The 26,069-nt window shown below is 40.4% G+C and overlaps 1 protein-coding gene across 4 annotated transcripts in view; it reads left to right on the top strand.

Annotated features, from left to right (window-relative positions):
• The window catches only part of PRKN (parkin RBR E3 ubiquitin protein ligase), a 589,279-nt gene that overhangs the window by 180,479 nt on the left and 382,731 nt on the right, over positions 1-26,069 (top strand). For all 4 annotated transcript variants that reach the window (XM_053382342.1, XM_053382339.1, XM_053382341.1 and 1 more), the window contains exon 3: positions 8,362-8,599. In XM_053382342.1, coding sequence (XP_053238317.1) covers positions 8,362-8,599 — 238 coding nt within the window. The remainder of the gene's footprint in view (positions 1-8,361; positions 8,600-26,069) is intronic.

The raw sequence follows: 26,069 nt of genomic DNA, 5'->3' as shown, positions 1-26,069 counted from the left end.
AAAATCAGGTTTTAATGTTTCTCCAAAACATATGCTCTTTTGTGTCCCTTTGATATGCTGACATAACATAGATGGAAAATTGGAATCTTTTTGGTGTGTCTGGAGCCCAGTCTGTCATTTGCTTCTGCAGCCTAATCCGCGGATTTGCAACCAGTTGAGTTTCTGTACTGGGTACAATTTTGTGTTGGGACTTGAATGACTACGGCTTTAAGTCTCTCCCCCCCCCCCTGGGATCAAAGCCAAATGCCTCTTATTTGCTGACATTCAGTTATCCCATATTTTTTTTGCACCCAGGTTGCAGAAATGGGATACAAATAAGGGTATTATTATATGATATGCTGACTTAGCTGGAAAAGTTAGGTAAGCAGATTTCCTTTGGCATGACTATGTTTTGCACAATCTGCCCTATTCAGTTGTGGAATTGTATGATTGGGAGGGATATATTGACTAATGCGGACCCCTATGATTGCTCTTCCTATCCAGCATCTCTAGTAAATTAACCCATATACAGTGGTACTTCAGGTTAAGTACTTAATTCGTTCTGGAGGTCCGTTCTTAACCTGAAACTGTTCTTAACCTGAAGCACCACTTTAGCTAATGGGGCCTCCCGCTGCCGCTGCACGGTTTCTGTTCTCATCCTGAAGCAAAGTTCTTAACCCGAAGCAAAGTTCTTTCTGGGTTAGCGGAGTCTGTAACCTGAAGTGTATGTAACCCGAGGTACCACTGTAATCTGTTGTGCCATAAGCAAAGACCCAGCAGTAAGCAAGGTTCATTAAGGCAAAAGCCATAGATAGCTCTAGCACAGAATACTCACGGGATCCCTTTCTGAACTTAAATTAGAGTTGCTCATAGGACTTGACCCTTTGTTGTCCTCTGTTGTAACCTTTTGTTATAATTTTCAGTGGTACAATGAGGACAAAGTCCCGCTGCATCAAATGGCATGTTTTACATCCACTTCTTGTAGGATGAAGAATTGGTAGCATAACTCATGCACAATGCAAAATAGAAAGCCTGGTCCATAGTCTTTGTCTAGGTTTATGGCAGTTCTTTTTCTGTATTAACTGCTGTAGTTAATACGTTTAGATGATTTAAGTTGTATCAGGGCATACAGTAGTGAAATAAAAGTGATAGTTGTGTTCAATCAAATTCACAAAGGAAACTGCCTTGATGAAGACAGCATACATCATAGCATTGCAACTGTGTTCATTTTTAATTTAGACCTATAAAACTGTCATTGATCGGTAGCCTTCTGCATAAATATTGAAATGAGTTAAGGTCTTATGGGCTGTTCTGCAGCATGCAGTGCATAATACTTCTATTGGAAAGGGAAATAATAAGTTTGCTAACTCTGCTTATAGGTTTCAAGTGAATTTAGTACTCATTTTACAGTTGTTCTGTTCCTTTTAGTATCAGCTTGATAAGTTGTTAATGTCATTGTCAAAACACTAATAGCTGCCATCATTCTTTAAATCTAGTGGCAGAATGGGGTGGGTGGATGGTCCTAGCAAGAGCTCAGTTTTAAAGCTGCAAATTGCCAGAAATGTTTTTAATATAAAATTCTCTTAAAAATTCTTAAAGATTTAATTTTTCATTTTGCAAATATTAATTTTGTGACTATGAAAATGCCATCAATAATTGCTTAGGCATTTGTAACATTATGACATTCTAGTGGGGAGAACTTTAAAGTGAAAATAGTTTTTCAGAAGAAAAAAATAATGACTTTGCTTCTTTCCACCCCTTTTTTAAAAAATACAGATAAAGTGCTGCAACTAAATATAGACCGAATGTAGTATAGTTGAGAAAGTGTTGGACTTTGTTAAGATATCTGCTTGTGAACCTAAGCACAGATGCACATGAACACACCTCTTACAGATGAACCACGGGAAAAAGTTAATGTGGGGTGGCACAAGTTGGTAGTATTGTTCTTGGAATCTTACTTTCAAGACAATTACATGCTGCAGACAGGCTCCCATTGACCATAAGTATTTTGCTTACTTTGCAGAATTTGCCACTGATTAAAGAATAATAATATTAGTGTGCCAGCTCCAGAGAACAAGTAATAATCACACCAGGGTTGCAATCATAATTTTATTTTATGAAAATAAATAATGTTTAAGAGTAAAAAATAATAATATGGCTGTTGTGGTGTGCCATTGCTCGAAGCTAAGCCAAATTACACACACAGTCTTTAGACATTTATAGAGTTCCAGCTGAACCAAACTACCCAGTAACCACTTGGAATGAGGAGATCTGGGTTCATGACTCTGAGCCAGTTGCAACTTCTTGTTGAATCTCACAGTTGTGGTAAAAATAAAATAAAATCCTGTTTAAGAGGCCATAAGCTCATTGGAAGAAGAATGGATGGGAAAATGTGATGGCAAGATAATAATGGTTGCATATCCTGTCAATCATCATTAGCATTAAAAAAATTGGAAAGTGTCTCAAAAGTGAAGCACTGTATAATGGTTACATTGAAAAGAAGAAACACCTAGCCATATATTTGCATGATCCAAAAGCAAAAGAGTATAATGAAAGGGGAAGAGACACAAAAGGAAGAAGAAAGGAGGAGAGGCAGAGATTAAAAAGTCAAAGAGCTGTTTTCTGCAATGCTGTAAAGAGGGAGAGATGTGGATGGCAAGAGTGAGTTCCAGAGAAAAGGGACAAGAGAATTAGATGAAGGAACATGATGCTTAAACAAGGTGAAAGATAACAAGGGAACAAATAGAGAGAAAGAAGAGGTTAGTATTAGTATGAAAATAGGCTCTAAACTGAATTTCTGAAATGGGAGTGTGTTGAAACTCGGATGAAGGAAGTTCAGGTACTGCCAGTTGGGTATATTTGTTATTTCCAGTAAATGATTATCTCATTATGAAGGCAGTCGACAGCAGCAAGCCAGGAGAGCAGCACATGTACTTAATGAGCAGCATTCATGCAAAACCTTTGTAATATGTTACCTTCGGCATCGCGTGGTAGATTAGATTTTTGTAGCTCATTTTGTTCATCTATCTGCATTAATCCCATAGGTTATTATACCACAAGGGTGGACAATTATGTCAGCATGAATGTTGAATGAAGGGCACTCATGTCTTGTCAGGATCACTGACATAAATTTCACTCCCGTTCTGTATTCTCCAAAGACATAGCAATTGTTATCACAGGCTGTATGTGAGAATATACTTTCTCTTTATGGTTGCCATATTGTGTGTCCCATTATATTGAGTGGAATGATAATAGTATTGATTGTGTTTGGAGTAGTGGCCAAAGGTAGGTTGAGGCCCTCTCTGATCTGATGCCATCCACAACACTTTCCTGTATGCATGGTACAACCAAATCTCAGAATTCAGTGCTCAGTTCCAGTAGTTTCATCAGGAGATAACAGAATACAGTGGGAGGTATATAAACCGTAGCATAAGGACCTTTCCCTCATTTGAGCTTTGTGCTGTGGGAGCCATTAAAATACATTTCTTTGTTGCTCTATGAAATGGCAATATGGGAAGAGCCCATGCTGTGCTCCTCCCACACTGGCATTCCATCCATTTTCACAAGGTGCTGGTGCAAGGAGGAGCCACTGTGTGATAAAAATATTTGTAGATGGGTAATGCTGTTGGTTTTGACAATTCTTCAAAAAGAGGTTAAAATAAAAATATAAACTAATACAAAAAATTGAAGCAATGTACAACAGCATCTACAGGTGTAATAAAACATGATACCCATAAAAGCAATACAACATAATCTAAAAAATGACTGGCTGGCCATGAAAAAAATTAAACAACTGAATAGGCCTACCAGCATAAAAAGGTCTTCAAAAGATGTGTGAGTTAGCAAGGATGCTAATTTTGTAATTATGTAAATCATGTCATGTTGTAAGCTGTCTTGAGCAATGCTTTTAACTGTGGAAAGGCAGGATACAAATAAAGTGATGATAATGATGATGATCAAATGTTGAATGGAAGAGTATTCCACAGTATAGAATCAGCCACACTAAATGCCCAACTTCTAGCTGAAGCCAGTCAAGGATAAGGATAAGGATGCACATCTCAATACATGCATTTAAAGCACTGCAGTGTGGGTACAAATATGCACCTGATGTACCCCACAAATTTAATACAATGAATTCTGGTGCGAGGAGTAAAGATGCATCCCAGCTGGTGTTTGGTTAAGCTGAAAATCTGGAAATATTATCATCATTTCAAAGATGCCTTGAATACGCCATTATTAATTTTGCCAAATATTCATTTGCTATTTTAGCCTTCTGATTTTCTGGAATAGCAAAAATCACTTGCCTTTAGGAAGATTGGAAAAGTTCTTGAATCTGAGGAATTCATTTGCATGTAGTACCTCATTGTTATTGAGAGCTTCATGATTGCCTATTTTTAAAGCTTGCATCCTTTAATTTGCTATGAATTGCTATTAGATTTCCTCAGAAAGAAATCTATAAAATTGTAGTGGCATTTTGAGTTTGAAAAAGCAATGAATAATTCCCACTCAGAGATATTGCACACATATAAAAACTTGCATTTTTTCATTTTCTAGCCAATATTTAAAATAAATAGAGTTACAGAATTGGGAAAGAATATCCAATGAGAAATCGCATACAGTGGCACCTCGGGATGCGAACGGGATCTTACAACTTTTCTTACAACTTTATGTTATTGTTTTATTTTGTTAAAAATACTAAGCCAAGCCACAATTATTTCTCTTTACTACACAAGGTCCCACTTTGGGAATTTATTTAACAATAAACTGAGCATTGTCACTTTGGTCCCTGGGTATGTGTTGAATTGTATACTGTACAAATAAAGTAATTTAGTGTAGTTTCTATTGAGACAAAAAAAATGTAATCATCTGTGGAAAGTGAATTCAGACCACCTAGAGATGCTGTGGTAGCATCATGAAAATAACCTGGATGTGAGTGTTAGAGCTCTAATTCTGAAAGAGCCTATCTATAATGTGTGTAATTGGGCCAAAGTTTTCCATTAAACATTGGGAAAACAACCCAGTGAACCCATAGAGAGACATTGACTTAATTTGGACTTTTGCACAGGGGCAAGGGTTGTGTCCTAATGGATTCTGATATGAGATATAGTGTTCCATTTTCTTCATTATATTGGATTACTGTTTCCCCCACCCTAGGCTTTCTCAAGCAATTGGCTGTCTAATAACAGGATACTTCTAATATATGTAAAAACGTATCTTAAACTAAATAATATCCCACCTTTCTTTTCCCAAATGAGGGGCAGGGCAGGGTGTAAACCTCCCCCCCACTATTCAGGTTTTTAAATATCTTATGTGTCATTAGACCATAGAACTGATGTAATTACTTGCTTTTTCCAAATGATTTTCTCTCTGTGCACACAGCTTTTGAGAGATGGCAAGGGCTCCATGCTTTAAGTGCTGGGGGCAATAATAATCAGATATTGTGTACTTAATTTTTCTCTCATGCAATGACTTCATTTTTGTCTCAGTCACCTTTAGTGTCTCTGTATTCTGTCCCCCAAAATGGATTTTCCATTAAAACATTTGTGATGTCTTCAGTTTTACATAAAACCCATTTTGTGTATCACAGCTTTCTCTAGTGTTACAGTCTCAACAATGTAGTAGTCGTCATTAATATGTCATTTATTCCTCTTAAAGAAAGTTAGTGTCTAGCACAAATTTTCTGCTATATTAGGTCTGGTGGACCTTCAAATGTTGTTGGATTGCAATTCTCATAATCTCTGATCATTGGCCATGCTTGTTGGAGTTTATGGGAGTTGGAATCCAATAACAGCTGGAATGCCATAGCCCCCCTACTCCTAAAATAGATATTTATTTATTTGTTTTACTTAAATTATTAATAATCTGCCACATAATCCCAGAGGGAGGAATAGCATTAAAATGCAGTAAACCCATAATTAATTTTAATACAACTGGCCATAAAATCAAACAATATGGTAACATCATAGCTACATCAGCCAAGTGTGGGCACAACTTTAACAACATGTTTCAGTCAATAGCAACTTTTTCAACTAGTGTTGAAACTCTGTTGGTGCTGTTGCTAATTGCACCTGGCAGGAGGGTGCATTCCAGAATTGGAATGCCACTAGATTAGCATTGATGTGCTTGTGATGCATCCTGTCCACCATAAACTGTTGTGTAAGCCCCCTTGAAATGAATGGGGTTTAGGAAAGATATTCCTGGGGAATTGTGCCCAGTACCATTGATTTAAGAGTACAGTGGTACCTCTAGATACGCACGCCACTGGTTGCGTATCCTTCAGGATGAGAACGCAGCAAACCCGGAAGTATTTTTCCGGGTTTTGCCACGCGCGCATGCACAGAAGAGGCATCTCCGGTTGCGAATTCCTCGGGATCCGACCAGAGCTCCAGAACGGATCCCGTGCGCAACTGGAGGTACCACTGTAGTTTCAGCATAATCATTAATATGCATTTTGCACTCATGGAGTGAATTTGTGTTAATGAATGTACTTATATTAAACTATTTAACTATAATGTAAAAAAAGGCTATTTAATGTTAACATGGAGTTGAAAGTTAAAGCTTAGTATTAGCATTCTTTGATTAATAAGCCAGTAAAGCCATTGCTCTGACAAGTCTCTGTTGACTGGATTATTACTTCCTTGGGGAAAAGGTTCTTAAATTCAATCAAATGCATTTTTTCCACATTTTAGAATTTTATGTAAGAAATCAACATAAATAGTGCCTTTCTAAAAATGATCCAGGGGTGGTGGTTGTCCTCCCACCCCCTGGCCGATTATAAACAAATGCCAGATGTGGGGGTGGGTGGAGGAAAGCAATAGTGCAGAACACATTAAAGTACAAATATTCCTACTCCGTCCCTGCAAATGACCTGGTGCCCAAATATTTGAAAGAGAACATCTTTCAGAATCTGCTAACCCGGTTTTTAAGATCTGCAGGTGATGCTCTTCTGATGGTTCTGGTTGATAGATATTACCTATTATGCAGTGGCCTGGAAGACATCTTCCCATTGGTGGCACCTCACTTGGACAACTCCCTGCCTCTCAAGGTGTGTTACACATCCTTGATGCAAAGTTTTCATTATATATTTTATTTTCTGGGAATCTCTATTTAAATGTTAATAAGTTTCTTACCTCCCAGAGAGGTGGTCAGCCTTGTCACATTAGTTCATGCGCTGGTTACTTCAATACTGGGTTACTGCAATGTGGTGTTTCCTTTGCAGCAGTTAGTACAGAACGCTGCAGCAAAATTGTTGACAAGGCTTTCCTGGTCAACAAATGGCCGTAGCCATGGAAGTTGGTCAAAGGCACTTCTAGCCACTGAGACTTCCTGAACCTCCAGTGACAGAGCTGGATTCGCAACACCCCCAAATACATTTAAGACATGCATTCCCCTAGGCCAGATCTTTCCAAACTTTTCATGTTGGTAACACACGTCTTAGACATGCATCATTTCGCGACACAGTAAATAAGTTTTACTAGCAAACCAAAAGTTAAACTAACCCTTTTCCAGCCCTGGGAAGAGCATGGGGAGCATTCACGAGACACCTCTACACACTGCAGCCAACACACTAACGTGTCACAACACAGTTTGGAAAGCTCTGCCATAGGCATTTGAGACTTTGCTGGGTTATTTGTTCCGATTTGTATGCTGCCATATCGTCAATTAATGGTATTTTTTTAAAAAAATAATAATATACATTGTGTATTATTGTTTTATGTAGTGTACACTGCTCTGCCTAGGAGCCAGCTCCTGAAGGATGAACTCCCCCCCCTAAAAAGTTGATGAGCATTGCCATTCAAATGGTGTGTGTGTGCCACGTCTTGTGATTAGTTATGTGGGATGGGGACTTACCTATTTTATTCAAGTTGGCACCCCTGCTGCCCTGAGGACAAAGAACAGTCTATAAATAAAATTAACAACAACAACAACAACAAATACAACTGTGTGTGTGTGTGTGTGTGTGTGGTATTTCTCCCACCCACTTTGTTGTTAGTCACCTTGAATTTTTGGAAAGACCAATTATAAATGTTTTGAATAAGTAAATGTGGGTTTCTAAATCTCTTTGCAATCTTTATAAGATTTCAGAGAGCATATAGCTTTTCACAAAATATTGTTCAGAGCTGCTACTGACTGTTCCACTGTTTTCTTGTTAAATGTTTAGAACCGTCTAAGCATTGTGACCCCGTAGTGAACATAAGCAATCCTAATTTTAGCTGTTTGCTTTTTGTCACTTTTTCTTCAGCCCCATTATTATTCATTGAAATTCTACATGAAATAGATAAGGGAATCGCTCTGTATAAAAACCCCACCAAACTGGAGATGGGAAATGCTTCTTTTATTTCAGACTTGAATATTGATGGAGACTTTATTCTTGTTTTTCAGAGCTGTGACCTGCCCCAGCAGAGTATTGTTCATATTGTTCAGAATCCACAGAAAATGGATGAAGAGGTTGAGACGGAAAGCAAAAATGTCTCTGGCATTCTAACAAGCAATGGAAGAGAAGCTGAAAGCCTCACTCGGGTGGATCTCAACACCAACCTGCTGCCTTCTCACTCAGCTGGCCTTGCTGTGATTTTAGACACTGTGGATGACGGCATCTCCCCTCTAGCTGGCAATTCTGGTAAGTTGCTGAACCCACACAATCCAAAATACAGAGGGTTTCTTTTAAAGCTGATTGTGCAGTAGGGAAATCACAACTTTTCCCTGTCTTTTTGGTGAACCATATATAAAAACCCCCGGAGGCTGGGGCACTGTTTTTGGTGTTCTTTGAGCCCTGTTGCTTATATTCAAGGGATGCATGCTGTGATTATCCTGAGTTTGCTTGACAAGGCTGCTGCCATTTTATAGTTCCCCAAATCCATTTGGGAATCAGCAGCCAGTCATGCTGGTGTGCATGTTTCTTTGTTTAATCCTCACTGTCATAGACAAGAAGCACATTGTGTATTCTGTTTAGTCTGCCAGCCCTCCTGGGAATCTCTATTTAAATGTTAATAAGTTTCTTACCTCCCAGAGAGGTGGTCATTCAGCTCCGAGGCACAATGTCATTCAACACTTGCCAGGGATCTAGATGCATGGAGGGATGATCTTCTTGCTAAAGAGGGATGTTTAGATTTAAGGAGCAAGAAGCACAGCTCTCTTCATCCTTTTGTAGCATTCTACATGATGGAAAGTTTAAGGATCACTAGAGTTTAAGGGCTTTGCCGCCAGCAGTGGAACAGGCTGAGGACCACAGTCATAGTATTATGTTGGTTGAAGCTTTCCTTCTCTAGCTGTCAGGGAACTGGTAATCTGATGCCATATCCTGGTTTTCCAACTCTTTTGGAATAATTTGGAAAGGAGATTTAAGAGTTGTGATGTGGAGAATTAGTTTCCATTCAAGCAGTGCAGTGAAAGAGTTGTTCAACAGTGGAACCAACTCCCACGAGAGGTGATGGAGGTTTTTAAGCAGAGGTTGGATGGCCGTGTCTCATTTATGATCTAGTTGAGTTTCCTGCATTGCAGGGGGTTGGACTAGATGACCCCCGGGTCCCTTCCAACTCTACAACTATATGATTCTATGGTTCTATACATGTTTTGAATATCTAGTGGCACATCCCTTCTGGGACAATACCTGAGGAAGACTCTCAGACTACATGATTGGGGGAGACTTGAGTGTTTGAACACTCGTCTACAAAAAAGAAAAAGAAAACCCTCAACACCTGCTCCCTGGATTGTATCCAATTTATGTTATACTCAGAGCAGACTCACTGAAATCAGTTGACTTAAGGTAGTCATAACTTCAATGGTTTCATGATTTCAATGGGTCCACTCCGAGTATGACTTAGTTGGCTACAACCCTCTCTAGGTAGAAAGTTAGCATATCTGAGAAAAGGGCTGTAGCATAGCTTTCACTTTGATAAGCTCATTTTCTATGGGCAAGGCTCTTTAAACCACTCAAGCATGCAATAACCTACCACCACCATTAAGTGGTAGATCCAGGAAGGACTATACCATATTTTTCCGTGTATAAGAATTTCCCACAATTTTTTTAAGTTTAAATATGGGGGTCGCCTTATACACAGATAGTGCATATGGGGGGATTTCTTTATTTGGAGTCCCAAAAAATAGGGGTTGTGTTATACACAGAGGCGTGTTATACATGGAAAAATATGGTAAGTTTTGAACATAAAGTTCAGTGCTTAAGGTAAAGGTAAAGGTACCCCTGCCCGTACGGGCCAGTCTTGACAGACTCTGGGGTTGTGCGCCCATCTCACTCTATAGGCCGGGGGCCAGCGCTGTCTGCAGACACTTCTGGGTCACGTGGCCAGCGTGACAAGCTGCATCTGGCGAGCCAGCGCAGCACACGGAACGCCGTTTACCTTCCCGCTAGTAAGCGGTCCCTATTTATCTACTTGCACCCGAGGGTGCTTTCGAACTGCTAGGTTGGCAGGCGCTGGGACCGAGCAGCGGGAGTGCACCCCGCCGCGGGGATTCGAACTGCCAACCTTTCGATCAGCAAGCCCTAGGCGCTGAGGCTTTTACCCACAGCGCCACCCGCGTCCCATTTGTAAGCACAAAGTTCAGTGCTTACTTTCCCCCAAATATCACCACCTAATATTTAGAAATAAATGGCAGTATGTCATCATATGGTATTATCATTTCCCTCATCTGAACTATGAATGTGGACTGCATTTACAGGATTCCTTCCCCTGTCCTGAAGCAGTGGTTCTGTACTGAACTTGGTAGTGAATTCTGTAGGATCCATTGATTTTGCAAATACACATATAAGAACATAAGAAAAGCCCCACTGGATCAGGCAAAAGACTCATCTAGTCTTCCATCCTATTCTTACAGTGGCCAACCAGATGCCTTTAGGAAGTGCCAAGCTGGACCTGAGTGGAACAGTGCTCCTCTCCCTTGGGATTCTCAGTAACTGGTTTTCGGCGGCATCCTTCCTCCCGAGGGTAGAGCTAGAACATAGCCATTGTGGCTAGTAGCCATTGAGAATCTTATTTTCCATGACTTTGTCTAATCCTCTTTTTAAAGTTGGTGGCCATCACTACATCTTGTGGGAGCAAATTTCATAGTACTTTCTTTTGTCAGATCTGAATTTTCCACTATTCAACTTCAACAAAGTAGATGGCCTCAAGTTCTAGCATTGTGTAAGAGAGGGTAGAACTTCACAACACCATGCATCATTTTATCCATTTCTATCATATCCCCCCTCACGTATTTGCTTTTTTAACAAACCAACACTGATTATTCTAAGTAACTAAATAGCTTTATGTGATTTTAAAAGAACTGTAGAAAAGAAACTGTAGAACTGTAGAAAAGAACTGCAAATCGCAAGAGGGTTCCCAACTTCTACAATTGACTTGATCAACCTCATGCTGCCAACTAATGATGAATGAGTGCAGTTTAGGACCCACACATCACATTCTGAATGAATAATGTGGCAAGAGGGGTGCCTTGTCATTTCAATCTGATCAGCTCAGGTGGATGTAGTCCACATTTTATATTGTTTCTTTCTTCAGGTGTGTGCACACCTGTATTCAGTATTTGATTTTTTGTTATTATTTGCAGGCTGATGCTTGTGTTGGAATAGCTATCACATCTGCTTAGGTTTCCCACAGTGCATTAGTATTTGGTTCTGCTGTCTGCTACTCATAACTCCCCCAGCCATAACGAATCCCACTTTGACAAACCAAAACTTAGCAAAGAGTCCTGATGGCAGGCTGACAGCACAGCAGATGCAGATGGCCCCTGTCTTTCCAACTACTTCATTTTATGATTCAGCTCAACTATATCTTACTTGTCATGAATAAGACAGCCTAGCTGAGTGACATTTCTGCTTGACTGGTAGTTAATGACAAGGAGTCTCTGGTGGGATGTTTTCTTTTCCTCAGGATATTCCAAGTTTCGCTATGACTAAAGGGAGGCAAAAAACATGGTTTTAATTTAGGGTGTTGATGATGATGTAAGCACAGCCATCTGTACTAGTGATAATTGTGACACATGGTTTCCATGTTCTTTGAGGTAGTTTATGGAGGAAGATGCAAAACTGACAGGGATAGGACATTTGATTGATTTACCTCCAGAACAGATAACATCTTGTGTTGTTTAATTGTAGGGAGAAATGAGGGACGCTCTCATTTCCAAAGTATCTATATGTAAGGGTGGAGAAAGCTATGCACTCTGATTTTGATTATTTTGAATGATTGTTGGATATTTATACATTTGTTCTTTTGGCATTGTTACTTGTTGCTTTTGTAATGTATGACTGCAGAGTAGATGGCAGATTTAATACTTTGTCTAATAGGCAAAGAACCACCAGATATATTCAATTTGATGTTACTTTATCGGTATACATAAGGGACAGGGAACCCTTGGCCTTGCAGATGCTGTTGGGCACTGGTTCCATCAACTCCAGCCAGCATGGGCAATGTTCATGGAGTTGTAGTCCAATGTTATCTGATAGGGCAGAAGGTGTCTGTCTCTGGAAACCATGATACTTAGAGTAGTGTAACGGGCATAGGCTGGTTAGATGAAAAAGAAGATGGTTCTCCTTCCTTGCTTGACAAACCAATCACTGCATCCAGAACAGAAAGGAGGGCAAGGGCCAGGTAAAGTGCATGGGAGGTATTTTTCTATTTGTTTTGTTTGCTTCACAAAGGGCAGGAGCAAATGGAGACAGCTAGCTGTCCAAGCACAGAGGGAATCCAAGAGCCCCAGAAAGCCAAAAAATGGGGAAGCTTAAGAGGTGCGAGTCTCCCTTGGTTGGAGAAGGAGCAAGCGCAAATAAAGCAAGGTCAAGACTCTAACCCAGGAGTGTAATAAACAATTTTTCTGTAGCCCTTCCTGAAATGGTAAGAATGAAGGCTCTTTAAAAGGGCTAAAACTAGATCTTTATGTTGTTTAGTTGTGGATTATTAGAGAGCATTTTAAAAAGTGTTCTGTGTTCCACTTTTGCCTGAGGCAAATGAGAAACCCAAGTTTCTGAGTTGCTTGTCACATTTCTAAAACTTATACTGTCAAATTAGTTTCAGGTCAAGTAACAGTATGATGTGCATCCCCTCTTCCCTATTTTAATAAAGGATTAGGCTGAGAACTCGTAGTCCTAAAATAAACTGCTTTTCTATTTCTTTCATCATCTTCTTGAGAACACCATCTAATGTGAGCATTGATCCATCCAAAATGGTCTCCAACATAGCATGCACATCTATATTGATATTGTGGAACATGAACCTGCATAAACACTCAACAAGTGAACCAGCTAAATCTAAGACAAGTACAACGGCAAAGTTATTACTGCTTATGACCCATTTTCAGCCTCCTCCATCAAAAACAAAAACAAACCCCGAATGTCTAAGAATTTACCATTTTATATACAAAAACCAAGCCTTTATGTTCAACACAGGTCTTTGTTTGTTTGTTTTGCAACCACACACACGTTGCACAAAGAAATAATGTCCCTATTAGCCCAGTACCAGTCTTGGATGGCTTAATGTTATAATGCATTTTGCAGATAAATCTACTTTTAGTCCATGTTGATCAGTGTGAATCAATAAATGTATGGCAGAAGCGGTATCTTCTTCAATTTGCATACATTAATTAGTTTATCTTTTCAAAGCTTTATCATGTTTTATGGCATAAGGAGGAGCCGCAACAAAGCATTTATCATAGGTCAATCTTGTTTTCCCCCCTGCAAGAATAGATAAATATAGGTATCTGTTTTATGAATACAGTATCATATACATTTGTTTGTAGTAATGTAATGCAGGTTTGGAAATATTAAGTACTCACTTGGTAGGGAACCTATTGCTCTCCAAATACAGTAAAGAGATTAATTAATCCAGTACACAATAGATTCCTGTGGTACCCATGTGTAGCCCTTGGGGAGCCATGTTTCTCTGCAGGGAAGGAATAGAGATCTCTCTCTTATCCTAACAGAGTAACTGAAGGGGACTAAGAAGAAAAAACTGGTCAGGGCGGAGGTGAGAAAGTAGACAGGCAGAATATTCTTTGTGGTGAGGGTATTGCCACTGTGATAGACATTTTCCTTTCCTTGTCATAGCCCATTAAACTTTAAAAGCCCTTCAGTTGTTACTGGTGCTTGGTGGCCTTTAGGACTGCTGAGGTATTGCTCTTCTGTAGTCAAGTGGGATTTGAATTAAAATTGTGGTTCCACACTCACAAAAATATCATGTGCTATGACAAGTCACAATCCTGCAATGCTCATCCCCACAGCAGTGGCAAAATGTGGGGAGCACATTACTGCCATAAGCGCATAAGTTACCTGCCACTCCTCTTTTCCTTCTCTGTCGAAATTTGGATTCTAAACTCTTCTTTTATTACTCTTCTGTGAGGTACATTAATAGAGCAATACAAATGACTATTATTGTTGTCATTTTTCATTATTACTACTGCAACATGTATTTATGGCACCTTGCATGACACTTGACTCAGAGTGTTCCTGATGTTAATCCAGTTCCTTCTTTGGGTTGAGCAAAGCATCCATAATGAGCATAAACTCAGAGAGTGTTATCTGCTTTAATAGGACAGTTGTGGTTTGAGGACCCGACCCCCGCGATGTGGAAAGAATACACAAGGACACGTTATATAAGGTTAATGGGCAATGAAAGGCCACAACTTTATTGATTACAGCAGTGAAAAGGTATTGGCTTAGGCATTGGATCTCTCAAGCAAGTGGGTTTATTCACCAGTAGGTGGAGCCTGTTGATGCTAATCCAACTATAGGCTCTCCCCTGATGTCACCGAGGGTCGTGCCATGGCCTCCCGCCAAGCAGGCATCGGACAGAATACACGACCGCCAGATTCCTTTAACGGAATACCCCTAAATTGAAGGCATAGGCGATGGCCACACCTAGCTCTTCGACACACCACAACACATTATTCCAATGCCTAACCTACCCACCAATACCACAAAAGTTGTGACGATTGCTACGAGGTAGGCGAAAAAACCAAAAAGCCTAATGCCAAATGGAAAAACTCCTACCAGGCCCCCCGGACAACCAGGGCGACCAACCTAAGGTCCATAGCAAGGCCAATGACCTAAGCCCTAACTCAAAGGGAGTGGAGGGTGGGTGACTCGCGGCGAGACGACGAAGAATGAGGCCGGGCAGAGGCTGGCGCCGCAGCAAAAGGCTGCTGAACACGCCCCCTCTCAGGCACCTGGTTGGGTGCCTGCCGAGGGGCGTGGGCGCCAGCCAGGTGAGATGGAGGCAGGGGGCTAACGCCCCCTGCTGGGGCGGTGCTCGGCTCCCGCCCACAACCACTCCCCTCACTTGCAGAGAGGAGAGTCTTTGCTTCAAAGACCAGGAACTGTCATATTCTTAAATTTGTATACCACCCCAAAAGGGCATCAGATGTCAATCAGCCAAAGGCCTGGTTAAAGAGGAACATTTTCGTCTGGTGCCTAAAAGTGTATAATGAAGGCGTCAGCCAAACCTCTCCGGGGAAAGCATTCCACAAAGACTCTCCTCCTGCAAGAGAGGGGAGTGGTTGTGGCCGGGAGCCGGACTCCGCCTCAAGCAGGGGGCGTTTGCCCCCTGCCTCCCACTCACTTGGCTGGCGCCCACGCCCTCGGCCAGGCACCCAACCAGGGTGCCTTCAAGGGGGTGTGTACAGCAGCCTAAATTGCTGCGGTGCCAGCCTCCAGCCCTCACTTTTCGTCGTCCCGTCACGAGTCATCAGCTAGGAGTCATCACAGTCATCACAGGGAAGAGCCACAAGGTTTGGAGTTGGGGGGGGGGGGTCTGTGTGTGTGGAGGCTGCCTGGTTCCTGGCTTGCCTTTTAACTTTAGGAGGCTTGCGTGCGCTCATTGCTTTACTGCTTTTAAAAACCCAGGCATCCAGGTTTGCCTTGCTGTGTCCTCTTTTCCGTGTAAAAACCTACATTTAACCTTCTATTTCCCCCCACTCCTGGTGCTTGATTTGTTTGTGTGGTCTAAGTGCGAATTACCTTTCTTAAGTTGCAGCTTGTTCCCTTGCCCAGCACGTGCCCCCAGCGAGGTCTGAGTGTGAGTGTGGCTCCGTCTTTCTTTCTCCCTCGTCTCCTCGCTTTCCTTCCCCTGCCTCTGCCTTGGTGGCTGTGCGTTTTATTTTAATTTTTGGCCAGGGTGCTTGTACGTTTTCCCCTCCATTGCCCTTGCCTGTCCGATTGCGTGGCTGGTCTGGGTGACTGAGTGGGTTTGTCTTACATTTTAATTTGTTGGCCAGGGTGCTTGTGCGTTTTCCCCCTCCAAACCCATTGCACAAACTCAAGTTATTTCCTCTTGCCTTGGTAACGATGTACAAGATTATATATTTCAGGGAAAATCACATTTGTTTAAATGCACTACACAGTGCTATCTTTGGATGGAATGTTTCTTTCTGACCCTCTTAAGTAGTCTGTTTGCACTGCAAGGAAATGTATTTGATTACCTTTTGTGTGTATATCTGGGCAATGTGCCACAAGGACATATCACACTCTTTAATTTGGTGTTGTTTGAAGCAAGGCTTTCTAAATAACACTCACTTTTAATTAAGTCATTACTTCTATTATCATCAAGGAACAACTGACTATGGGTGCACTTACCAAAGCCCATGTCTAATGCTAAACATACAAACTAAAACACACCTTACTTTTCTGTAGTTAGGATAGCAAAAACAATGTTTCCCCCCCCCAAAAAAGGTTTGAAAGTTGGCTACATACACGGTATCTCCTGCTGGCCTTAGTGATGATTAGTATGTCAGTCTTCCTCACTGACATAATTCTAAATATAAAAATTTGTATCTCCCCCTTGACCTTCTAAAAACAGCAGAAAGTGCTTTTCTAAGACATTAACATAATGGAACCTTTTCAGTAAAATGATAAATTGAGCCCATTTCAGCAAACAGAATGCATACTTGGTAATTTATTGCAGTCTTTGCCAATGCTGGGAACCTCATTCATATCATATGCTTTTAGTTCTAATGAGTATGGTGCCATTTCCCTACTTGCTTCACTTCTTTCATATTTGCCAAGGTGAGTAGCATTCTTTTGAGTGGAACCTGAGATGCTTTGGGGAATTCATTGCATCATGGCAACTCACCAAACATCTCTGGTCATTTTAAGCAATGTTTGTTTTCATTGGAATTTCTTGTTTCTTCCATAAGAATGTTTGCAGTGAGAGAGTTTATGGAAGAAGGGCACAGCTATATTTTCATTCATATGTGAGAGTGAGAGTTCATAGGGGTTTGTTGTTTTTAATTCCCCTGCACAACTTCAGTTAGTTGTGTGAGCAGACCATAGTAGAAATTGTACTAGATGATAAATGTAATCATGGTGAGGGAAATAAAGTCAGATTAGTGACAACGGTTCCGAGTGACTAACTCTTCTGTTTGTTCTTATTTTCTGCCACTTGAAATTATGGGCCCTGGGAGCCCACAGTGTATCTAATTAATAACCTAAAAAAATAGTTAAGCCTCAAAGGAGGTGGGAGAAAACTATTGTATACATTATCCACAGAGAGACCATAGTTGATGCTGATAACTGTTCATTGCAAGACCTCAAAATTGCTTAACCAGTTTGCACCCATAAATTTTCATGTAAACTCAGGATCTGTAGCAAAAAATATATGATATGATTTAATAAAAGTTGCTCACTGACCTTAGAATGCACAGCCAAAGTTTCTCCTGCTCTCCTTATCACTCAGGGGGTTGGCTCAAGATGGCTGAAAAGCTGTGTGGCATCAGAGCATCTAAGCCAATGAAAGCCAGAGTTTAGAACACAGTTGTTGGTTGGTGGTGGATTGTAACTACTGTGGCTTGTGAATAAGCTACCTCCCTGTTTAAGGGAAAGCCATGAATTTGTACTCTTGGGAGAAAAAATATTTGCATAAAATCATTGTCGATGTTGCTCTAAAATAAATAAATAAAATTAATTAATCTGAGAACACATTTGTGCTAATCTACATTGGGGATCATGAATTTATATAGATTTTTTTAAATAAAAAAGCAGAAAGCCAATTATAAGGTGTAAACAGAAACAGATGTTTAGTTTGAGAGTCAATTTGCATTCGGTTAGTTATCATTTGCCTAAATTTCCCACTCTTTCTTTCATTCAGGAGAGGCTGGGGCAAAAGAGTGGAGTTGTGCTGTTGCCCTCCAGTCATTGTCCCTTACTGGGGTGGTGCAAGATCAAGGCAGGGCTGCAGCAAGCCAGAACCATGTAAGCACACTGGCAGAGCTAATTTGGTGTTCCTGCTGGTGCACTTGCACTGCCCCAACCTCACTCTCACCCTGTCCCATCTCAGTAAGTGGCACAGCACTGTGATGCTTTCTTTCTTTCTTTCTTTCTTTCTTTCTTTCTTTCTTTCTTTCTTTCTCATAGCAAAAGTTTAGAAATCAGTATATTTTCTTCCACTGCTTATACAGCCAACCAGTACCACCCATAAACAACTCCTCAGTCATGCCAGTGACTCAGCCACTCAGCTAGGTATTTGGTGCAATAACACATATTAAAAGGGAAATATTTTTGTCAGGAGAGGTAATTTTGAAATGTCAGAGAAAGTACTGACTACAAGAGCAATTACTCTAGTAAGCACCATGTCAACACTCAAGCCCTGACCCATTTAGAGCCAGACAGTATCTAAATGGTATAGTAATGGTCTGTTTCCCGATTTTTGTTCTATCTATAATTGCAACAGAGTGTCTACACAGATTTCATTATGTTTTGTCCATACTGTGGGAATGCCTGCCTTCTTCTCACCCCTTGTGGTTGGTTAACCAGTTCTGGAAGTTTGTTTTCTCCTTCTAATGTGGAAAGGTAAAGGTGTGTATGCAGTGACTTTCCCTTTGGCTGTGCATTCCCTGCATTCAAAAAAGAAAACTGAGTCTGTCAAGTGCTGAACTACCCCTCCCACCTACCTTAACTTTCACAGGGGAGCAAATGTTTGATGCTCAACAATACACCTGCCCCCGTGATGCTCCATTCCCCAATGGACTGAACAAGATCTCTAAAGCAGGCTGCCTCTTTCAGTTGTTTTTCTTCAACCAAGCACAGTATTTCTCTAACACACACCTAGTACCACACACACATTAAGACACTGCAACCAGGATTCCCTCTTTGCAGCCAACAGTCAAGAGAAACCAATCAGTTATTGGTGGAACGAGGAAGTAATGAATCAAATGGAAATCATGAGGAGGAAAAGGGGAGATGCTAAGAACTGTCTACACTTGTGACGATTAAGATGCTGCTTTACTCTCTTTTTTTAAGGCTGGGTTTTTTTGTGGTAGGGAATAATAGAACAATTGCTGGGAAAACTTGTGAAGATTACAGTTAGATGGCAGTGATGTGTGGAGCCATCACAAAAAGTGAGTGAACAAGCAGCTCTTGTAGCAGATTGTATTCCTTGTGGCAAGCAAGGTGGGATTCCACATTGCCTGTGGCAAATTGCTCAGACTGAAAAGGAGGTCTGCCACTTTCTAATAGTATATATTAAAGAATGTCATGCTGTGATAACAAGGAATATCACAAAGGTGTGACAAAACAGTTTTAATAACTTAAAAATGTAAGCGTGAACACGTTAACTTTTTTTGTACTAACTCAATGATGTCTCCCTTGTCTTTAATCTTCAAACGATGGTTCTAGCCTATTTTTCCTGTGAGGTATTGCAACGGCAGGTTTCACATGCATATTCATGGCACAATACAGTCTCCCTGTGCACCTCTGTTCTCTTTCAGCGGTGTAATGCAAGGGTTGGAAGGGGAGGGTGCCATTTCCAAGAAGTAGGCAATCTCTTGGTTTTCTCAGATACAGTGTAAAGTATGTGTACTGCTTTGAATTAGTGACACAGTCTTGCAAAATGAAATAACACACTAATGCCTGCATCTGAAATAGCTGCTGTGCATGAACAGCTGCTGAGTAGGTGTGATGATTTGTTGTACTGCATATATACTGTTGATGCATTTCTTCAAAAAATAGGTTTATTGAAGCCAGTGGGTCTTTCCCAAGACTGTTATTCACAATACAATACAGAAGCATTTCCCTCTTAATGTGTTTTTTTGCTTAATTCTCTCTATGTTAATTTTCCCCCCTCTCAGAATGATACTAATGTGAATTTCTTTTTTAAAGATAGCAGAGTTTCTTCTATTAGAGTTAGTTGTCCCATTGCAAAGATTTGTGGACTGCCATTTTCAAAGAGGAATCTCAGGTTGTTTGTTGTCATGGCAAAAAAGTAGATCCTTCTAACCCAATATCACAGTTAAAAATAAATAAATAAATAAATAAATAAATACTCACTCCATTTGGTAGTAGCTTTCAATAGTCTAATTGCATTTGTCGGTCTGTTTAGCCAACATTGTGATTTTGCATTGCAACAAAGTAAGACAACATTGACATACTGTGAAGATGTACCATGACAAATTGCCATGACATAGATATAGACATAATAATTTCTGTCTTGCTGGACATCTATTAAAGTGTCAGTATAAATAAATGAAAGAGATATTGATGGCTATAAGAGGGATTTTTATAGAACAAGCAGATCTTTTTTTAAAAAAAAACAACGACAAAACTGTGTCTCTCTTATCGATACAGCATGGTCTTTCTTTCTTTCTTTCTTTCTTTCTTTCTTTCTTTCTTTCTTTCTTTCTTTCTTATAGTACAAAATGTGACATCCAAATGAATTATAGTTAAATCTCTCTTGGTCCATTTTTCTGAGCCTCATTATTTTCTTGAAAAGTAAATCATCTTTAAAAGCCGCTCATTTAAGAGAGGTTCTGTGTTAACAGGGCACCCTGGATGGAAAGAAATGCTGCAGATCAGTGTAAAATGCCTGTTATTGTCTAGACTTACGCTAGCATAGAAGGTAATGAAATGTTTTTGCCTAGCTGAGGAAATTCTGTAGTTCTCTGATGGGGAGCCCTCTTATCAATGGTCATTTCCCCCCTTGCCCACATAATGATGTGATTCTCATTGGGAAAGGAAAAAGCTCAAATTACTTCAGTGTGGCCATGTGTGCCTCAGGTGCACAATTAATATAACCAGTTCATGTGACTGCAGTGCAACTAGGCGCAAAATTAATTTAGGTAAAAATAGCTTTTCTTTGAAGAACAGCTGCTCTTTGGTACTGTTACGGGTGGGAGTGGGTGATGTCAGAGAGGGCAAGGGGGGGGGAGTGTCCCTCTCCTCAGAAAAGGAGCTAACCCCCACCCCCTGCCACTGAATTCCTGTTAATACTTCAAGGAAAGGCACAGTTCACATATACAAGTGCATTCATATATTATCATTTTTCAAGAGGCCAGTGGCAATCTATGGAGGGGAATGGGAAAGCATCTGATGTGCAGGAGAGAGAAGTAATTGAGGAGGCATGGAACCCCTGTTGTTGTTTTCTTGCGCACCTCTTGGTGTCCACCAGGCTGGGAATGGTTGCTATTTTATTATGCAATCACAGCTCCTCCTCCAATCACCCCGCTGAAAGGGTGGGATGCAGTCTCCGTTGTCATATAGTGTAATCATCCTATATTTAATGCTTTACTGTTTTTAACATTTGATTGGGAGCTGCCCCGAGTGGCTGGGGAAACTCAGCCAGATGGGCGGGGTATAAATTATTATTATTATTATTATTATTATTATTATTATTATTATTACTACTCAAAGTTAGGAAAGTGTGCATAGAATTGTAGCCTTAGCTACCATGATGAATGTTATCTGGAGTGAGACATAGTCAAATCCTATATATAAGCAAGAAAACTTACAGTTGATTTTTGTTTGTATTTGTCTTAGTGGAGTGTGGCTGGGGACACACACATTGTGGCCGGAGGTGGGGGGGGCAGCATTTGGAAATCTTCAGGACATGTGTACTGCCTTGCAAACAGTCCAATCAGCACTCCAAATGCACCCCCTCCCCGCCTCCAGCCACAATGTGTGTGCCAACCAATTCCCTCCTCTGTGATCTGGAGGCCCCAAGTACCACTTTTCTTGACTGCTTCTAGTGAAATCTCCCCAGGTCCCTGTCTAATGGCTTCTCCAACTGCTGTTGTTTGTACAAACAACACAGTCCCTTTGCTGTTTTCTGTTCCCTGCCAACTTTCCTCCCACTTCAGGTGTGAGTGAGAAGTCATGTGTCATGCATATACTCCATAAAATATTTCGGAGAAGATTTTCCTGTCTAGTGTTGCCCTTTAGGGTCATGTACATGAGTGTGTTGCAGCTGAATTATAGGATTTTTCTCATGCGCTTCTCTGACATGCATGTGTGAGCGCAATTGTTTTGAAAAAGTGATTCAAATGAAATTAAATGAACAAGAAAAGACTCATCTATTCCTATGCCATATTTCCATACACATTCCTAACAGTTGATGGACATCTTGCTATCTACTAATAACATCAAAGGACAAAGAAGCCAAATGCTCAGTTTGTCTCTTGGTGTTGCCTTATAAATACATCTATATCTAGCTATGTCTAGTGTGCAACTCAAATATATTGATATGCAGATGTCCTTCTTTATGACAGTTGCCATGAATAGTTAATGCTGTCAGTTACGGCTTATTAAGAGTTTATAATACCATTCATAACATACTAACTAATTTATAAGCATGTCTGTGGCTTTTATGTTCTATCAAGTATTTATCACTGACCCTTACGAGGAAGTGTTACAGATTTTTCTGAATAATTTATATGTTTAATATAAAATTTAATGCTCCGGATTTCTGCCATAGCTGCATTAGACTTATGGCATTTATTTTCTTCCCCATATGAGTTATTCAGGGTAAGGAATATTTAAAACTCACTTAGATTGGTTTTGATCGTTCTCCCCCTTCCAATAATTTGCTGGGTGGTTTGCCACAATTTGATTCCCTTTAAAGTTCCTTCCCCTTTTAGGACATCTGCATAATTTTTCTTGTACAATATTCATTAATATTGTACAATACAAGTTTAGATTTAAGCCAACTATATGGTCCTATGCTGATGTAAGTCACTCCTCAAACCACTTATTCCCACCCCTGCCATTCAAGAGGCATAAACCTGTTGCTGAAGGGAAAGCTGTTGTATTCCATTTGTGTACCACTTCTTAATGAAAAGTGCTTCGTAGACAGTGTTAAATCAAGTTAAATTGTCATGTTATAACAATGCAAAATAACACTATAGCCATTAACACTATATAATCAATTCATCTGGCAAGTATTTACAACCAATCCAATAAACCTTCTCAAAATACTTCTACGTTGAGCAAAGGATATCAGAAAAAGGATTTCATTTAGCTGCTCTAAGGGCCATTTAGAAGGTGGAAAATTTCACTTCCTTGGACAGCGAGTTCCATAAGGGATGGGGTGGGTGGGGCCTATCACCAAGAAGACTCTAGGTCTTATAGTCACCCGCTGTATTTCAGGCAGTTGAATCACATGTGGAAATACACCACTTTACTTTCAGGACCTCTCTTACACTGTGAAAGTGGAACAGCATTGTTGGTCTAGTACTTAGGATAATTTTTAATTTTTTTTGTGGAGGCTTCTCTGTTTCCTTAACTGTTATTGGCAGCTCTGTGGCCCACCACACTTTTTTTTTTTTTTAACGAAGTTTCTGTTTGTATGAAGCTACATGAAGTTGCCCCTGCCCAATTGCGGGCTGCTGTATTTACCCACTCTCACCCAAATAATGCCTCTGAAATGACAGTACATCCTGACACAGCATAATTCATTTCTAGACATGGGATGAATACCTGGACATTGGCAATTTCTTCTCCAGTTTCCATCAGAATTCTCCTGCATCCTTACCGGGGGCCAAAATTAAAGGGAAATTAAAGGGGGGGAAATCATTATTTAACTATGTGTGCATGTAGCCTATACAATGGTACCTCAGGTTACATATGCTTCAGGTTACATACGCTTCAGGTTACAGACTCCGCTAACCCAGAAATAGTGCTTCAGGTTAAGAACTTTGCTTCAGGATGAGAACAGAAATCGTGCAGCGGCAGCACAGCAGCAGCAGGAGGGCCCATTGGCTAAAGTGGTGCTTCAGGTTAAGAACGGACCTCCGGAACGAATTAAGTACTTAACCTGAGGTACCACTGTACACTAATACCAATTTGACATCTTTCTGTTTTTGCCTGTTTGTCACCAAAACTACAGTGCATGCACAAGAGAAATATATCAACAAACTTGGGATTATCCTAAAATATGTACTACTACAGAAAAAGTCCCAGGCTACTGCAAGGGGTTGAACTAGATGACCCTTGTGGTCCCTTCCAATTCTGTGAGTCTATGATTCATGCTGTATGCATGCCTGCACCAAACATAATTGTGTATACTCTGTGGTACATTGCAATGTAATCTGCAGTGTTTGGTGTAAGGATGATATGAAGGGCTATACTGCCCTTGATCCTTTTTGACATCTTTAATTAAAGGCAGTGAAGAAACAAATTTAAATGTAGTCTGTATTAAAGTTAATTTATTCTAAAAAGGCAGCTAAGAGACCATTTTTCAGGCACTGGTCTTGGAAGTTAATTGGGTCTTACCAGCACAACCTTGGTCAGTCCTGGGACTGATTTATCCAGGTATGGAAAAAACAAGTTACTTGTCCTATCATACCCTAAGGAAACATGTGCTTGATTTATTCCAAGTGAGGAATATAATCTTTGCTTTAAAATAAGCATCTAGAGTTACTGAGATACTGAATATTTATAAAAATAGAAGTTCCATTTTTTAAAATCCTTATATTCTATTGTTTGATTACAGCGAAAAAATGTAAGAACAGCACTCTTCACAAGAGGAATGAACGTGCAGCTGCTTCAAAGCTTTAGTTAGCTGTTTCAAAGTGTGTGTGTGCATGTGCGTGCATTCCTATTTTTTCTTGTCTTTCCCCACCAGGTACACATTTACCGGTATGTGTTTATTACCATGTTTAGCAAAGTGTATTTAAACAGAATATCAAGGACAACCTCTTTATTGTAGTCAAAATAATTGAGCAAGGAAATGTGTTAGAAGGGACCACAAGGGTCATCTAGTTCAACCCCTTGCAATGCAGGAATCTCAGCTAAAGTTTCCATGACAGATGGCCATCCAACCTCTGTTTAAAAACCTCCAAGGAAAGAGAGTCCATCACCTCTCATGGGAGTCTGTTCCACTGCAGAACAGCTCTTGCTGTCAGAAAGTTTTTCCGAATGTTTAGCCGGAATCTCCTTTCTTGCAACTTGAAGCCATTAGTTTGAGTCCTACCCTCCAGAGCAGGAGAAAACAAGCGTGTTCACTCTCCATGTAACAGCCCTTAAGAGATGTGAAAATGGCTATTGTATTTCACCTCAGCCCTCTATTCCAGGGTTAACATACCCAGCTCCTTCAAGCACTCCTCATAAGGCTTAGTTTCCAGACCCTTGATCATCTTGGTTGCCCTCCTCTGCAAACGTTCCAGCTTGTCAACATCCATCTTAAATTGTGGTGCTCAGAATTGGACACAGTATTCCAAGTGTGGTCCAACTAAAGCAAAATAGAGTGGTACTATTACTTCCCGTGATCTGGACGCTATTCTTCTGTTGATACAGCCTAGAGTAGTGTTAGCTTCTTCTTTTTTGTTGCTGCATCACACTGTTGACTCATGTTAAGCTTGTGGTCCACCACAACCCCTAGATCCTTTCCTTTTCACAAGTACTTCTAATAAGCCAGATGTCCACCATCCTATATATGTGCATCTGGTTCTTCCTGCCTAAGTGCAGAACCTTACATTTGTTCCTATTGAAATTCATTTTGTTAGCTTGTGCCCAGTTCTCCAATCTGTTAAGGTCATTTTGAATTCTGATTCTGTCTTCTGTGGCACTAGCTACCCCTCCCAGTTTTGTGTCATCTGCAAATTTGATGAGCATCCCCTCAACTCCTCCATCCCAGTCATTTATAAAGATGTTGAACAACAACGGGCCCTGGACAGAACCCTGCGGCACCCCACTTGTCACATTTTTCCAGGATGACAAGGAAACATCAATGAGTACTCTTTGAGTTTGATCAGTCAACCAGCTACAAATCCTCGTAACAGTTACCTCGTTCAACCCACATTTTACCAGCTTCCTTGCAAGAATATCATGGGTAGTGATGTTAAATTCTTCAGAATAATCTTTTGGAGAATATTCTCGATTAATG

Source organism: Podarcis raffonei, chromosome 3 (genome assembly GCF_027172205.1).
Source record: "Podarcis raffonei isolate rPodRaf1 chromosome 3, rPodRaf1.pri, whole genome shotgun sequence".
NCBI lineage: Eukaryota > Metazoa > Chordata > Lepidosauria > Squamata > Lacertidae > Podarcis > Podarcis raffonei.
Note: the sequence above shows the minus strand (reverse complement) of the source record. Positions and strands in the feature narration are given on the sequence as shown.